Here is a 15,675-nt window from a genome sequence, read left to right as displayed (position 1 = left end):
AGAAGCCAAGGTGTAAAATAAAGGTAAAATAAAGAAGCCAAGGTGTAAAATAAAGGTAAAGAAGCCAAGGTGTAAAATAAAGGTAAAATAAAGAAGCCAAGGTGTAAAATAAAGCTAAAGAAGCCAAGATGTAAAATAAAGGTAAAATAAAGAAGCCAAGGTGTAAAGTAAAGGTAAAGAAAAGAAGCCAAGGTGGAGTTCAGACACCTGAATGTGAAGCTGCAAATGCCAAGGGAAGAAACACTTCTCACTCAGATGGGGAGAGGTGTCCAGGCCCCAGAATAAATTTAAATTCTGGGGAGAGTTCCTCAATTCTGAGCTGTGGTTGTAGAAGTAAGTTCCAGGGTCCAAGACTGTGAAGTCAGGTTTGTGCTGCCATAATACCAGAACACTGTTCCTAATGACTGCAGTGTAAGCACCACTCAAACATGCACCTTTTTATATTTTATATTTTGAGTTAGGACACAGCTTTTCATCAGTTCACTCACATTTTTCAGTAAAACATTCTCTCCAGTAAACATGATACACCTCATTTTAAACAGCATTTATACACACATTTTATGTTGGTAGAAAATGTTCTGAGGCAGCAGTTCATCATGAGATCAGGTGAAAACCACCAAAAAAGTGGATTTTAAAAAGGTTTTCTTGTGCAGTCAGTTAAAATTCATCCTGCTCGCTGCGCTCACGGGAGGAGACCCAGCGGGACACGATCAGCTCCTGCAATAAACCCTGCAATCAGGAGGGAAAAGCCCAAAAGCTGCAGGAAATCAGTGAGGGATGGGGACAGGTCTGTAAAACTGATTCTGTGCATTTTGTGGCCACTGAGGTGTTTCAGTGGATGACTCTGTTTGCTCCTGAAGAGAGCTGAGCTCTCACATTTTTCCCCTTTTATTTCTGACCTTACCTCAGCCCTGCCATCTCCACAGGGTTTTAGGAATCCCTAAATGTTTACATGCACTGTTATCAGCAGGAGATGTTCAGCTCACAGAGACCCTGCAAAGCACTTGGGGCATGAAGGAATTTGATTTTATGTGCAAAACCCAGCTCAAGGCAAAGAAGGAGGCCCAGCTCTCCCAGGGAGCTGTGACAAAGCAGGGAGCACTCACCTGAACCTTGATTCTCTTCATGCACTCTGGGCTTGCCATCTCCTCTGCTGTCATGTCAGAAGGTCTGATCAAGTAGCACAGCATGAGCTCCTGTGGGCAGCAGCAAACACAGAATTTCAGGGCATTATGGAGGCACCGTGGGGCTCACACTGACAATGTCAGGGGAATCCCACTCTCACTGCTCAAAGGGAAATCAAGGGCTTTAAAAACAGAAGTGGCAATCAGGAAACAAGGGTCCTCAGGTCTTGCTGCTCCTCACACAACTTCTAACATTCCTACAAATGGCAGAACTTCCATAATTATTATTTAACAACAATTCTTCCAGGATTCACCTGGAAACTTCTCTCCCACTGGCAGCTCAACATATTGCTCAGCAGGAGGATTCTCTTCCCAGCCTCAGTCAAGTCCCTGCCCTTTGGAGCCAAACTTTACCATGCCAAAGCTGCTTTTACCCCAGAGCTTGTACCTTGGAAGCATTTGCATTTGTTCTGTTCAGCCCAGACAGCGACATCCAGCTGAGGGGTCTGCGAAGGGAACCTTCAAAATGATCATCCACCAACTCAGCAATGACAGAGTAACTGCAAAACACAGCAGGCAGGACAGGTCAGAAAGGAAACTGGCATTTTCTGAAAACACAGCAGGCAGGAAAAGTCAGAAAGGAAACTGGCATTTTCTGAGGACAACTCAAGAACCAGGGGCTAAAAATTGCCATTAAACAATCTGCCAGTTTGCAAGCTGTGAAACTGAGTTTCCTATAAGAAAAACAGGAGAAATACTGAAGTTGTGCATGTGCCCAGCAGTGCATTCCCTCCCACCCTCCTGATGTTTGTAGCATTCTCTTTGTTAATGCCAAGCTGACATTTATAACCAATTTATTATCTAGGAGTTCAACCTGCTAGCCAACAAATAAAGACAATTATCATCCCTTAAAAGTTCTCCCAAATTACCCAGACCATGTATTTTTCTAAGTCAGTATTACAAAATCCAATTATTTTCCTGAGTCCATCATTATCTGAGTACTAAATCCACTGCAGCTTGGGATATTGAATGAATTATTTATATTCAAAGAAATGGTGTCATTTAGCTCCTCTGCTGAAAGGATTTTCACATTCCCAGTGTGAACACAATGTGTTGTGAGTGGTGAGTATGTGCTGAACCAGTGAAGATGCTAAACTGGAGTGAGTGAAATTTAAGTGAAGGAAATGAGGCAGAAACAGGAGGGTCAAACCTGGCGTGGTAGAACGGGGGCCCTTTCCGATACAGCACTGAAACGAAACAGAAACACCTCAGTCACATCAGAGTTACAGTGGGTTTAACACCAGGGCCATCAATATTGTCAAATGTTCTGTAAATTTTAATTACATGAGAAAAAAACCTCAACTCTTGTGAATTCTGCTCAGAGTTAGGTTGTCCCAGCAAGTGGAGAGAGGGAGGAGCAGCAGAGTGACTCAGGGCAGGGCAGGCCAAAGGCAAGGCAGAAGAACCAGAGGAATTGGCAATGGTAGGAGAGAGTTTAGGATGGGATTTCTTGGCAGGGATGGTGAATTCAGCCAGAGCTACACCCTGACCTCAAGGATTTGCTCAGCACCCCCCAAGCTGTGGCACCACTTCAGCAGCACTAAATCACCTGCAGGGTTACTCACATCCAGAAACACCCGACTTCAATGCATGTTCTGTAATCACATTCTGTTGACAGGAGCCAAATGGAGCTCCTGGGTTCCTCAGCAAGGACACCACTAATTACTTCTGGAATATTAAACCCCCAACCAATAACAGAACAAAGCCAAGTCCCTTCTCTAGCTCCCCCAAACCCACACAAACAAACAGTCCTGGCAGTGAGTTCAGCAGTTCAGCTGCTCTGAGCTGGGTGAATGAGGTGCATGAACTTCAGCGTGCATTGGGATCTGGGCTTTATGTTAACACTGCAGGAGATGTCTTTAGGAGAGGACAGAGAAAGTTGGGAAGGGAATTTCAGTGCAATCCTGTAGGAGTTATGAACCTCATGAAGCAAACCAGGCCTTCCAAGGTGTCTCTTCACCTCCTGGATATGGGATCTTCCTTTCCACTCACATCCCAACTTCACTGCTAACCCAAATGTCCTCTGCCAATGCAAGCAGCAAAGGCTGCTCCATGCAGTGCTGCAGCTCCTCACTGAGCTCCCTCTGCAGTTCTGCCTTGCCTGGAGGAGGGGTGGCCAGGAAATGACCCCATTTTTGGGGAGGCACTCACACAGGTCCGTGCCATACTTCAGCCCCACCTTGGGCACCCAGCCCTTGCCCCTGAAGTAGTGGTAGGCCATGTAGGTGGTTTTGAAATCAGGCTTCACCTCACTGAACACTTCCCACAGCTTCACGATGCTCAGGGGCTCCTGCAAAGCACACAGCAAGGTCACTGCACTGAGAGAAACCAGCCATGCCCTGCTGCACAAATGCAGGACAAATACCAAATTCCACAGCACCAAATACCAAATGGCACAGCCACAGAGCAGAGAAACAAGCCCTGGATTCAAGGCAGGCCTTGCTGCTCCACTTAGTGGCTCTTTTAGGCAGCTCACAATCATTCCCATAACACCCCTGTTAAAGGAAAGGGTGATAAATCTTTAACTAAAAGCTCAAGTTTGAATTATTATTGTATAACAGCTTGATAGAATTAATGCTTAAAACTCCAAGGAATTTTGCCATCTCAGGTGTGATTATTTACCATATTATTTCTCCTGTATTTCCTGCCTAAGTTACAACAAAAATCCTTTCTCTGCAGACAGACAGTGCTTAATTATATTGGTCTTGGTAAACTCAAAGCTTTCAGAGCTGTATTCCCTAAACAGAAATACCATTAGTTGTAAGAAAACCTTCCCAATCCCTGTGTTTGGTATTTCCTCCTCCAGAATTACCAGCACAAATCACTGTCACAAGGTGAAGATTCAGACCAAACCATATCCAGAGAAAAACCATCCCCAGTAATCCCAAATGAATCCAATCTCTTACCTCACCATAATAAATACTTAAACATCCCAGAGCATACACCAAGAAAAAAGCCTGAAAAAACAAACAGAGGCAGTTTAAGTGACAGCTACATTCCTCCTGCAGTTTATACACAAAACCTTGAAAGAACAAAGGCTTCATTCATTCATTTCCTACAATGTCATTAAATATAATGAGAAGCAGCAGAATTGAAAGAGGATTCAGACAAATGTTGTATTCCAGTCCTGTCACAGGTCTCTGTGTCAGTGCCATTACTCACCTAAAGCAAACAGGACTGGACTCTATTTTTTAACCATCTCATGTAATTAGCACAGCATATTAAAGCCAAGTTTAATGACTAAGACAATCCAGGTCCTTAGGAGACATAGGACTCTGTATTTTAGAAACATATTTTAAATGACAGTGTGACACAGATTAAGGTTTACTTTTACAGATGAAATGCAAACTCACTTGCACTGTGTTTGACACATACCTCTTCCAAGCTGAGTTGTAAGTACTCAAAAATCCTAAATGGGTTTTTTCTGCATACTAATACTTCCTTCTTGACAAGCTACAAGAAAAATTGACTATTATTAAAATGCTGAACTGGAAAAAATACTGAATTCTGAAAGTAGCTTTGTCTAAAAGATTAGATCTTTTTTCTTACATTCTCTTGTGCATGAGTGGAGTCATCTTCAGGACAGGAGCTGCCTTCTTCCTCCTCTTGCACCAGCACATATTCTGGAGCACATTCCCTTGAGTCCATCCCCTGCCAAGCCCTCTGCTCAGGGCTCTGCTTCCCCTCAGCAGGGTCCCTGTGGCAGGAGCCCTCAGCCATTTCCCTGGGGTGCTCCTGGGCCCTGGAGGCTCTCCCAGGATCTCCTCCCTCCTGGGAGTGCTGGTTGTGACTCTCAGGGCTTTGGGTTCCCTCCCTGCCACATTTCCTGCCCAGTTCTGCATTTCCTGTGCTCCCTGTGGTGCAGCTGTGCCCAGCCTGTCCATCCCCATCCCCTGTGCAGGAGGGCAGCCCCAGGGGCTGGGTGTAACTCTCCAGGATCCTGCTGATGGAGCAGCTGTCCAGGCCCTGCTCCTGCAGCACACTCCGAGCCCACTGCACGCGCCGCCGGTACCTGGGGACACAAAATGAGGAACTGCAGGACTGATCCCATGAAAGCCTTAAGGCTGAATTCCCCACAAATCTGGAATTGGAATTGCAGGATTGAAACGTGGAACAAGAGCCCTCCCACTTCAGCTTTTACACAGCCAAGGACTGAGAGCAGGAGCTGCAAAATTCTGCTGTAACTGCCCTGGAAACCCTTTGGAACTAAACCCCTCAGTTTGAACACAGAAATGGGGAATTGCAGGGATTGAGCCTTTAATTAACACTGCAAACCCCACAAGGCTCAGCACAGTGCACAAACACCCCCAGCAGCTGTGGGCACAAATGGGATCAGTGCAATGGGGCTCCAGTTTTTTAGGGAGCCTCATGAGCACCAAGTGCTGGGCAGGTTCAAGGAGCAGCAGCTTCACTGGAGAAAATCCCTTCTCCCATGAAAGCCTTAAGGCTGAATTCCCCACAAATCTGGAATTGGAATTGCAGGATTGAAACGTGGAACAAGAGCCCTCCCACTTCAGCTTTTACACAGCCAAGGACTGAGAGCAGGAGCTGCAAACTCTGCTGTAACAGCCCTGGAAACAGCAATGGCACTGCAGGAACACCATCCTCCAGTAGGAATCACCCTGTGGAACTAAACCCCTCAGTTTGAACACAGAAATGAGGAATTGCAGGGATTGAGCCTTTATTAACACTGCAAACCCCACAAGGCTCAGCACAGTGCACAAACACCCCCAGCAGCTGTGGGCACAAATGGGGCTCCAGTTTTTCAGGAAGCCTCATGAGCACCGAGTGCTGGGCAGGTTCAAGGAGCAGCAGCTTCACTGGAGAAAATCCCTTTTCCCATGAAAGCCTTAAGGCAGAATTCCCCAAAAATTTGGAATTGGAATTGCAGGATTGAAACGTGGAACAAGAGCCCTCCCACTTCAGCTTTTACACAAGGATTGAGAGCAGGAGCTGCAAAATTCTGCTGTAAATGCCCTGGAAACAGCAAAGGCACTGCAGGAACAGCATCCTCCAGCAGGAATCACCCTGTGGAACTAAACCCCTCAGTTTGAACACAGAAATGGGGAATTGCAGGGATTGAGCCTTTATTAACACTGCAAACCCCAGAAGGCTCAGCACAGTGCACAAACACCCCCAGCAGCTGTGGGCACAAATGGGGCTCCAGTTTTTTAGGGAGCCTCATGAGCACCAAGTGCTGGGCAGGCTCAAGGAGCAGCAGCTTCACCAGGCACAAAGTCCCTTCTCCCATGAAAGCTTTAAGCCTGAATTCCCCACAAATTTGGAACTGGAATTGCAGGATTGAAACGTGGAACAAGAGCCCTCCCACTTCAGCTTATACACAAGGATTGAGAGCAGGAGCTGCAAACTCTGCTGTAACTGCCCTGGAAACAGCAATGGCACTGCAGGAACAGCAGTGGAAAATTCTCCAGCAGAAATCACCCTTTGGAATCAAACCCCTCAGTTATATCCCTCAGAAACTACAAAAACCCCACCACTGACACATTTACAACTTTCAGCTACTACTTCTAATAGTTTTCAATCATGACAGAGTTTTTAGTGCCTTTTCTCTTGGAAAATAACATTAATTAATAATTAATAACATTTAACGTTATTAAAATAACATGAAGGCAGTTGAAACAGGACTCTTCACTCTGTGAAGGTGAAAATCTTGTACAGCATTTTTATTTCCCTGAACAAAATCCTCAGGCAGCAATTTCAGCCCAGGTAACAAGGGCATTAAATGCAAATTCCATGTGTCAACACAACCAAAAGTGCCCCTGCAGGCTCCTGATAAAGCTGGATAATTCAGGGCTCTGCTCTTTGGTATATAAAGGACACTCCTCTCTGTCCTATTATTTAATTACCATTTCATTTGCACTTGCAGAGCATTTTGTGCACCAATAAAATCACACTTTTATTGATGCTCAGCCTCTGCAAGCAGCACTAGCTGTAGCAGCATTAGTAATAATATGGTTACTGTTTTTCTTACCTAAAATTGAGAGCAAAATTTTCAAATTTCAGTGAAGTTTTTTAGTTATCATAAGATTAAAACCAACTGAGTACCTCACCTGCACATGCTTAACAGTTTACACACTATTTAAGCAGAACAAAAATAAATATGTGGTCCAACACTAAGTTCTGCTAAGTGTACAAACTACCAATGTTAACTGAGACTTAAAAAAAGGTAAAATATCAAAGTATTGTAAAAGTTCAAGAGAAAAACCCAATATGGATATAGAAGAGATATTTTAAATAGCCTGCCCCAGAAATTTCTTTTCCTGCTCCTCACCCGAAGAACGTTTATTATGCTTGTAATTGTTATTAATAAATTGTAATTGTTATTAATTAATTACCCATTCTGTGCATGCACTGAGCTTTGGCTGCTATTCAGCAATCAACACCTACAAGCCTGCATGAAAAACCACCCTGAGGATCATCCCTACCTTATTTCTATTTCTTCTAAAGTGATTTATAAATGAAATAATGAGAAAAGAAATGGAAGCAAGTCACTGGCTTAATTCATACAGCAAACAACCTGAAACCCAGAAATATAAACCACAACAATCTGTTTCCTAAAAACACCAAGAAAAAAGCAAATTCACTTACTTTTGAGCTGTAATAATGGGCATGTTTGTGTTAACACCTGTGTAAAGAAAAAACCATACATTGTTTCATCAATAGAAACTGGTTTTGTGTGATTTTGGTCACTGGGTGATCTGCACTTGGGAATTGTCCCCATTTTCAGTCCTCAAAGCCATTTTGGTGCCATTTTTCAGGCAGGAAGCAGAACCAGAAAATGTGTTGTTTTGGTTTTTAAAGATTTTTTAGCTTTCTGATGTTGACATTCTTGTAGCGAACTTTCTCACACACTTTCTGTAAATAACTCATTGTTTTGCATTCTTTTATGGAGGAGGAGAGAGTTGATGGGCTGTTGGTTTGTGCAGTGTCATTGGAGAGGTGGCACTGTCACCCTCCAATCCACTGCCACTTTTGGAAATCTATAAATGTTGGAGCCAGAAAATAAACTTCTCTTTTTTCACCTTGAGAACATCAGTGTGTGTTTGTGTTTTTTGTGTACCATAGTGACAGAAAGGTACAAATGTCACAGCCTGCACAGAGGAGAACTAAATACACTTTTTTCTCCAGACAGTTATGGAGGGACAGGATAAAATCCAGTGATGGCCTCTGGAATTCACTGCCATGGCAGAGGTGAGTACAAAATGAGTTTTTACATAAATGGCCAAGAGCAGGCTGGGTGTGACTGAAACCTTCACCAATCCTTCCCTCATCATTGCAGGGACACCAAAAGCTGCAGAATAAACCCAAGGAAAATAAGGGGGGAAAAGCCCCAGAGTGATCCCTTTACTTCAGCCTAAGGAATTATCCACATGGATTCCAACTCCTGGATTTTTCCTAGGCATGAGAGAGAGAGACAGATATCCTTCACCTGATCCAATCCAGCAGATTATCCTGTGTGTAATTCATAAAAATCTACCTTCAGTGGGTGAGGAAAGGTGAGGAGAGCTCCCAGAGCAGTGCTGGGCTCCAAAGAGCCCTCATTTACCTCTCCACTTGGCCTCCAGCTGAGGATCTGAAATGCTGAACACGGGGCGGCTCCTGGAGAGGATCCCTTTGCCAAAATAGCCCTGCAAGGACAGAAAACCCCAAATCACCTCATGGCACACACATCAACTTCTTCCCACTTATAAAATGTGCAATGGTGACACCAGCTGGAACAAACAGCTCAACTCCTGCAGCATGTCAGCCCTGCCTAAAGCTTGTTTAGCTGCTGGTTCACTATTAAACCTGATTTAAACAAGTGGTTAAATCCCATTTAGCCTGGAGTGTGTTGGGTCTTTTCCCTGAACTCTAAATATCTAAAACCTCCCAGGAAATGTTTGAAAACAACACCTGAAACCAAGGAGATAGCAGAGCATTAGAATGGTAGTCAGACACAAAAAACTGAGCACAGCTTGTTTCACACAGGAATAAATCACTCTGAAGTTAAAAGAATTATACAAGCACTTATAAAACATTAATAAAGCTTTAAAAACAAGAAAATGGTTTGAAATGTTGAAAGGAGACATAAACATGAAGGCTTTGCAGCTGTTTCTTAGATCACAATGTCAATTCATTCCAACATTTATTTCCTTGGATAAGAAACTTTTCACATTTGATACAGAATTTTTTTTTTTTTTTGCAGTGATTTCAGGAGAGAAAGGAAATATGGAGAATCACAGGTGGCTGAAGGAGCAGATAAGATAAAGGCAGCAGATTTGAACCAGTATTATGTTTTACCTGCATTTAAAACACTACAAATACTGTGCAAACAGGGTGCAGCACCTTGTTGTAGAGCTGTTCAATATCCTCGGGGTTCCTCACAATCACATTGTTGTTGATGATCTCAGCCTGGCAGAGTCTGAAATCCTTCCCCCCCACATCCACAGGAAAGGGAGCCTTGTAGGACTCGAAAACTCTTCTTTTCCTTTTTGGGGGGTGAAAAACTGCTTCTGCCATGTCTTACTTTATCCTCCTAAGGAGTGGAAAGAAAAGATTTAACACCCGGGAATTAAGGTTCGCCCATTTATTTTTGTATTTCAGCAAGACCCCTCCTACAGCAGCACATTCTCAGTGGATGCTGCAGGGTAACACAGGTTTAATTCTGCAATTCTGTCACCAAATAAACAGGCAGGGATGTGCTGGAGATCTCGGATCTGCCTCTGGAGCATCCCCAGCACATCGGACAGGGCTGCTCCTCCGCCCAGAGCTCATGAAGGAAACTCCAGAAATAAAGGACTAAAATACATCCCCTCAGGGCTGTCCCGGATCCCCTCAGGGCTGTCCCGGGATCCCTCAGGGCTGCCCCGGATCCCCTCAGGGCTGCCCCGGATCCCCTCAAGTCTGTCCCGGGATCCCTCAGGGCTGCCCCGGGATCCCCTCAGGGCTGTCCCGGATCCCCTCAGGGCTGCCCCGGATCCCCTCAGGGCTGCCCGGGATCCCCTCAGGGCTGCCCCAGATCCCTCAGGGCTGTCCCGGGATCCCCTCAGGGCTGCCCCGGGATCCCCTCAGGGCTGCCCCGGATCCCTCAGGGCTGCCCCGGGATCCCCTCAGGGCTGTCCCGGATCCCCTCAGGGCTGCCCCGGGATCCCTCAGGGCTGCCCCGGGAGTCCCGCCAGGACGGCCGGGCCCTTTTGCAAGACCCGCACCCGGACCGGGGCTGTCCCGGGTGTCCCGGTGGGTTTGAGGGGCACTGTCCGGTCCCGTTGGGTTTGGGGGCAGTGTCCGATCCCGGGGTGTCCCGGTGGGTTTGAGGGGCAGTGTCCGGTCCCGGGGTGTCCCGGTGGGTTTGAGGGGCAGTGTCCGGTCCCGGGGTGTCCCGGTGGGCTCGGGGGCAATGTCCAGTCCTAGGGTGTCCCGGTGGGCTCGGGGGCAGTGTCCGGTCCCGGTGGGTTTGAGGGGCAGTGTCCGGTCCCGCTGGGTTCGGGCAGACCAAGCCGGGCCGTTCCCGCCGCCCGCGCGCGCCACGCACCGTCACTGGCACCGTCACCGCCGCGCCGCCACCGCGCCTGCGCACTGAGCCCGCGCGGGAACGGCCCCGCCCCGAGCCCGCCCCGGCCCCGCCCCGAGCCCGCCCCGCTCCATTCCCGGTCCCGCTCCGTCCTCGCCAATCGGTTCCGCTCCATCCCCGGTCCCGGTCTATCCCCCGTCCCGTTCCGTCCCCGGTTGCGCTCCATCCCCGTCCCGCTCCATTCCCAGCCCCGGTCCCGCTCCCGGTCCTGGTCCCGCTCCATCCTCGGTCCCTCTCCATCACTGCCCCACTCCATCCCCGCCCATCGGCCCCGCTCTATTCCGGGTGCCGATCTAACCCCCCCCCCCCCCCCCCCCGCCCCGCTCCATTCTCGCCTGGGGGTTCGGTCCCGTTTCGTTCTAGCCCAGAGGAAGATCCGGTCACTGCCGGGGGGTTCCGGTCCTGCTTCACCCCGGTCCCGCTCCATCCCCGGTCCAGGGGAGGTTTCGGTCCCACTCCATCCCCGCCGTGCGGGCCCGGTCCCGCTCGGGTCCCCGCCCCGGCAGAGGTGAGGCCGCGCTGTCCGGCCCCGGCTGCCGGCCCCGAGCCAGGGATGCTCCCGGCAGGGAAGGACCGGGAATGTTTCTCCCGGCTCTGCTGCCGGGCTGTCCCCCCGGGATGTGCTGATGTCCCTCCCGGGGACAAATCACATTGGCGGCTTTAGTGTGACCAAAGTGAGAGAAGCTTTTGGAGTGAGCGGTGAGCTCCGTGAGCAGCGGCAGAGGCACGCGCGGAGATGGTTAATTAGCGGTGAGGGGACACAGGGACAATGTTCTGCTCGTTTGGCCCCGGGACACAGCCCGTGGCTCGGTGGCACTCGGGACAAGGCACCGCTGTCCCGCCGGGTGAGGCTGATCCCGCAGCTCAGAGCCAGCTCGGCACGACGGGCTTGTGCAGCTATAAAATAAAAGCACCTGAATAAAATACAAAATAAAATACAAAGCATTTTCACTGTTAGGATCTGGTCTCTGGTCTCTTTTTTTTACACCTTGTCCAACCCACGGTCACACCTTCACCTGCTCCTGTTTGAGGCACCTGCGAGGTGCCACTGTCACCAAAGAGGAGCGAGACAATTTGGCTGCAGACTCTCAGCAGAGAGTTCTGATTCCCAGCAGAGATCAGGGATGGAAAGCTGCAATAATACATCCCTCTTAGGAGGTATTTTATCTTGTTCCTGTTTTTTTATGTTGAGGCAAAGGGCAGGCAATAGCAATTACAAGGCCAGACAGGAGTTATTGCACAAAACATGAGAACACTCAGCTTGTGTTCTCACAGTTATCGCCTGCAGAGGTGTGCTTGATACACCAGCTCAGGGCTTTTTGATGTTGATTTGCATAAAAAGTGTTGAAGCCAAACCTCAGAGGGGCCTGATGTGCTCCTGTCACCAAAGTACAGAGATGCTCTGGTAACTTCAGGTTCATTCTCAGAGCTCTGCCATTGAAATACCCAAATTAAAATATTCCAGGCAACAAAATGAAAGTGACCCAGCATCAAAGATGTCACTCTGATTCAAAATTCCTCCTAAATTGGTCAAACCAAGTCTCACTTGAATGAAAGCAGGTTTATCTCTGCTAGCTATATCTGGATTTTCTCTTTGTGCAGACACATTTACTATGAGACATTCCCTGCAGGGAGAGGCAGACAAAACACGAGGAGCTACAGGCCACTCACATTTCCTTATCAGCCTGCAGCCTTGGACAGAACCCACGGCCAGCCCCTCAATTAACTCACTCACACTCCTGTTTCTTCACCCATTATCTGCTCTCGTCCCTGATAAGCTGCAGCCAGAACTTGCTGTCTGAAGGACAAGCTCTGGATGAGTCACACCTCGTTTCTTTTATCTATCAATTTCTGTATCAATAATTGTGCAGACGCTCTCAGCAGTGTCTGCATGTCCCTGACGATGATGAGGCAGCACCCAGTGACAGGCTCTGAGCTGCAGCCCTCGAGGTCACCAGGGAGCCAGGAATGTCACCCTGCTGTCAGGAGCCACAATGTAAGAATCTGTGTCTCAACACAACAGCACCAGGCTGAAATCACCCAGCCTAGAAATTGTACAGAAATTAAGGTGTCCAGGGTGTCTACACTGGAGCATGGATACTTGCATGTATATACCTAGCAAAAACTAACAGTGAGGTTAGGACTAAGTCTGTTGTCCTTGGGTGTGTGTGGCAGCCTCTTGACATCTTCAGTGTCTTGCTTTTTATAAGCTACAAGAATGTAAAATTTGGTGGGTGATTGGTTGATGATTTATGATCATGGTTTGTATTTTTGTTTGTTTTTTTTTGGGGGGGGTTAGTTCTGGGGTTAATTCTAGGTTTGTTTTGGGGTGGTTATGGAGTGATGATGATGGTTGGTTGTTGTTTTTGACACTAGGAAATATAGAGGAAGGTTAATTGAAAGTGTATTGATTGTTGCAGACATCTTTTATGAAAAAACTTTTCCTGAGGATTTTTCCTCCTGAGAAGCTGGGAGACCTCAGGAACAAAATGTAAACATTGATTATCTGCTGCTGTGGAATGCAACAGGTGGATCTTTAATTAGCCCATCCTAGATGTTTGTAATTAATCAGTCACAGTCAGCTGGCTCAGACACAGAGCTGAGCCACAAACCTTTGTTATCATTCTTTCCTATTCTATTCTTAGCCAGCCTTCTGATGAAATCCTTTCTTCTATTCTTTTAGTATAGTTTTAATGTAATATATATCATAAAATAATAAATCAGCCTTCTGAAACATGGAGTCAGATCCTCGTCTCTTCCCTCATCCAAGAACCCCTGTGAACACTGTCACAATTGATGATAAATGATTTGGATAATGTAGGGATATATGGTTTAATTATTTAATTTAAAAAAAAGTCAAGATAAAAAAAATGAATGCATAAAATGGGATTTAAATATTAGTTCCTAGTAAATATGTGAACAGACGTGCATTGTCCTGCAGGACCACTGGGATATGGGAGGAGCAAAACAAAGTTGTACCTGTGAGTGAGGATTGTGTCCCTCACCGGGGCTTTTCACAGGCTAAACAAACACTCAGGAGCAGAACAAATAAAGCTCATGCTGCCTCCAGACACGGGGCTGCGCTAAAAGCCCTGCAGATCGCTTTGCTGGCCGTTTTCAGGGCGGGTTTTTGCTCCCTGGAGTGCTCCAGCTGTGCCCTGCAGGGAGCAGCTCCTGCCAGGCATCCCCGCTCTGCCCCTCCCGCCCTGGGAATGGCACCGGGAACAGGGAATTCCCTGCTGCCCCGGCTGCTTCAGGGCTCTCAGTCACAGCATCCAGTTGCTTGGTGTTTCACAGAATCGCAAAATCACGGAATCATGGAATCCCAGAATCTCAGAATCTCAGAATCTCAGAATCCCAGAATTGCAGAATCCCAGAATCCCAGAATCCCGGAATCACAGAATCGCAGAATCGCGGAATCCCAGAATCCCAGAATCCCAGAATCACGGAATCCCAGAATCCTAGAATTCCAGAATCACGGAATCCCAGAATCCTGGAATCACAGAATTGCAGAATCACGGAATCTCAGAGTCCCAGAATCCCAGAATCCCAGAATCTTAGAATCCCAGAATCCCAGAATCCCAGAATCACAGAATTGCAGAATCCCAGAATCCCGGAATCACAGAACTGCAGAATCGCGGAATCCCAGAATCACAGAATCACGGAATCCCAGAATGCTAGAATTCCAGAATCACAGCATCACAGAATCGCAGAATCACAGAATCACAGAATTCTGGAATCACGGAATGTGAGAGTCCCAGAATCCCAGAATCCCAGAACCACAGAATCCCAGAATCACAGAATGATGAGGTTGGAAGAGACCTCTAAGATCATAGAGTCCAACCCATGCCCTAACACCTCAAATGTACTCTAGCACCAAGTGCCATGTCCAGTCTTTTTTAAACACATCCAGAGAGGGTGATTCTACCACCTCCCTGGGAAGAGCGTTCCAGTACTTTATTATTCTGTCTGTGAAAATTTTTCTCCTAATATCCAACCTGTACCTTCCCTGATGTAGCCTGAGGCTGTGTCCTCTGGTTCTGTCGGAGACAAACCCCACCTGAGCACAACCTCCCTTCAGGAAGGGGTAGAGAGCAATAAGGTCACCTCTGAGCCTCCTTTTCTCCAGGCTCAGCACCCCCAGCTCCCTCAGGGCTTCCTCACAGGGTTTGTTTTGTGTTCCCAGCCCCTCTCCAGCCTCGTTGCCTCTTCTGGATGTGCTCCAGCCCCTCAATGTCCTCCCCAAACTGAGGGCCCAGAACTGCACACAGCATTTCTTGATACCGGGCTGATTTATTGCATTATTAAATTAAGGTCCAAGGCAATGTCAGCTTCCTGCCAAGGCTGATAGGACTCTCTCCTAAACCACCGTGGCTGTGACCCTTCAACCCTGGCACAGTTGCCTTTGCTGCCTGACTCTCAATGCCCCATTGTCTGCCCTGCCAGCCCCAGAAATTGAGATATAAATCCCAGAAATATGGGTATAAATACAGACGTGTTATGGCATCCATGTCAGATCCACAGGAACCCCTCTGAACTCCCAGTGCCTTTCCAGGGGAGGATGCTCCTGCCCTGTGCTGCCCCAGGATTTCTCAGACAGAGCTGCAAACCAGTTCCAGTGGCAGGACATGATGTCCCTGCCAGGCTCACTGAACTCCTCCTGTGGCCACACACGTGGTGATTTCCTCCAAAATCTGCACAACATTTGCAGCGCTGTGCTCTCAGCCTGCCTGTGGTTTGTGTCCTTCCACAGGCACTGTTTCATTGTGAAGCCCATCTGGAAGAAATATTCCCCTTATAAAATAGGAGCTCATTTTATATTATATGAACTAGTATTTAACAGCTAATATTAACGAGTGGCTGTGCTGTGAAGTTTCTACCCCAGTAAAATGGAGTTGCCATGTGCAGGAAGGCACAGGG

The 15,675-nt window shown here is 47.5% G+C and overlaps 1 protein-coding gene across 3 annotated transcripts; it reads right to left on the bottom strand.

Annotated features, from left to right (window-relative positions):
• Positions 1 to 431: 431 nt before the first annotated feature.
• TSEN2 (tRNA splicing endonuclease subunit 2) lies at positions 432 to 10,770 on the bottom strand. 3 transcript variants are annotated; one of them, XM_064724306.1, is made up of 12 exons: positions 10,717 to 10,770; positions 9,531 to 9,720; positions 8,752 to 8,833; positions 7,794 to 7,830; positions 4,734 to 5,196; positions 4,560 to 4,637; positions 4,091 to 4,141; positions 3,336 to 3,474; positions 2,335 to 2,371; positions 1,573 to 1,684; positions 1,107 to 1,196; positions 432 to 717 (listed from the first exon to the last, which is right to left on the bottom strand). In XM_064724306.1, exons 2-12 carry the CDS (start codon positions 9,702 to 9,704, stop codon positions 658 to 660), a joined length of 1,323 nt encoding a protein of 440 aa, XP_064580376.1. In that variant the 5' UTR covers positions 9,705 to 9,720; positions 10,717 to 10,770; the 3' UTR covers positions 432 to 657. The 3 variants fall into 3 exon arrangements, with proteins under 3 accessions (XP_064580376.1, XP_064580377.1, XP_064580378.1); XM_064724307.1 differs by having other exon boundaries at positions 10,394 to 10,723; XM_064724308.1 differs by lacking the exon at positions 10,717 to 10,770 and having other exon boundaries at positions 9,486 to 9,622.
• Positions 10,771 to 15,675: the final 4,905 nt, after the last annotated feature.

The sequence above is a fragment of the Zonotrichia leucophrys genome, chromosome 12 (assembly GCF_028769735.1).
Source record: "Zonotrichia leucophrys gambelii isolate GWCS_2022_RI chromosome 12, RI_Zleu_2.0, whole genome shotgun sequence".
Taxonomy (NCBI): domain Eukaryota; kingdom Metazoa; phylum Chordata; class Aves; order Passeriformes; family Passerellidae; genus Zonotrichia; species Zonotrichia leucophrys.
The sequence above is the reverse complement of the archived record's forward strand: the minus strand, read 5'-3'. Positions and strand labels throughout refer to the sequence as shown.

What these genes read in the sequence shown, in the direction of transcription:
- TSEN2 (XM_064724306.1), bottom strand. Translation starts at nt 9,704, where the DNA reads ATGGCAGAAGCAGTTTTTCACCCCCCAAAAAGGAAAAGAAGAGTTTTC. An exon ending in CCCCCGTTCTACCACGCCAG is followed by an intron (nt 1,685 to 2,334) that starts GTTTGACCCTCC and finishes TGTGTTTTGCAG; the next exon opens with TTACTCTGTCATTGCTGAGT. An exon ending in TGAAGAGAATCAAGGTTCAG is followed by an intron (nt 718 to 1,106) that starts GTGAGTGCTCCC and finishes GGTTTATTGCAG; the next exon opens with GAGCTGATCGTGTCCCGCTG.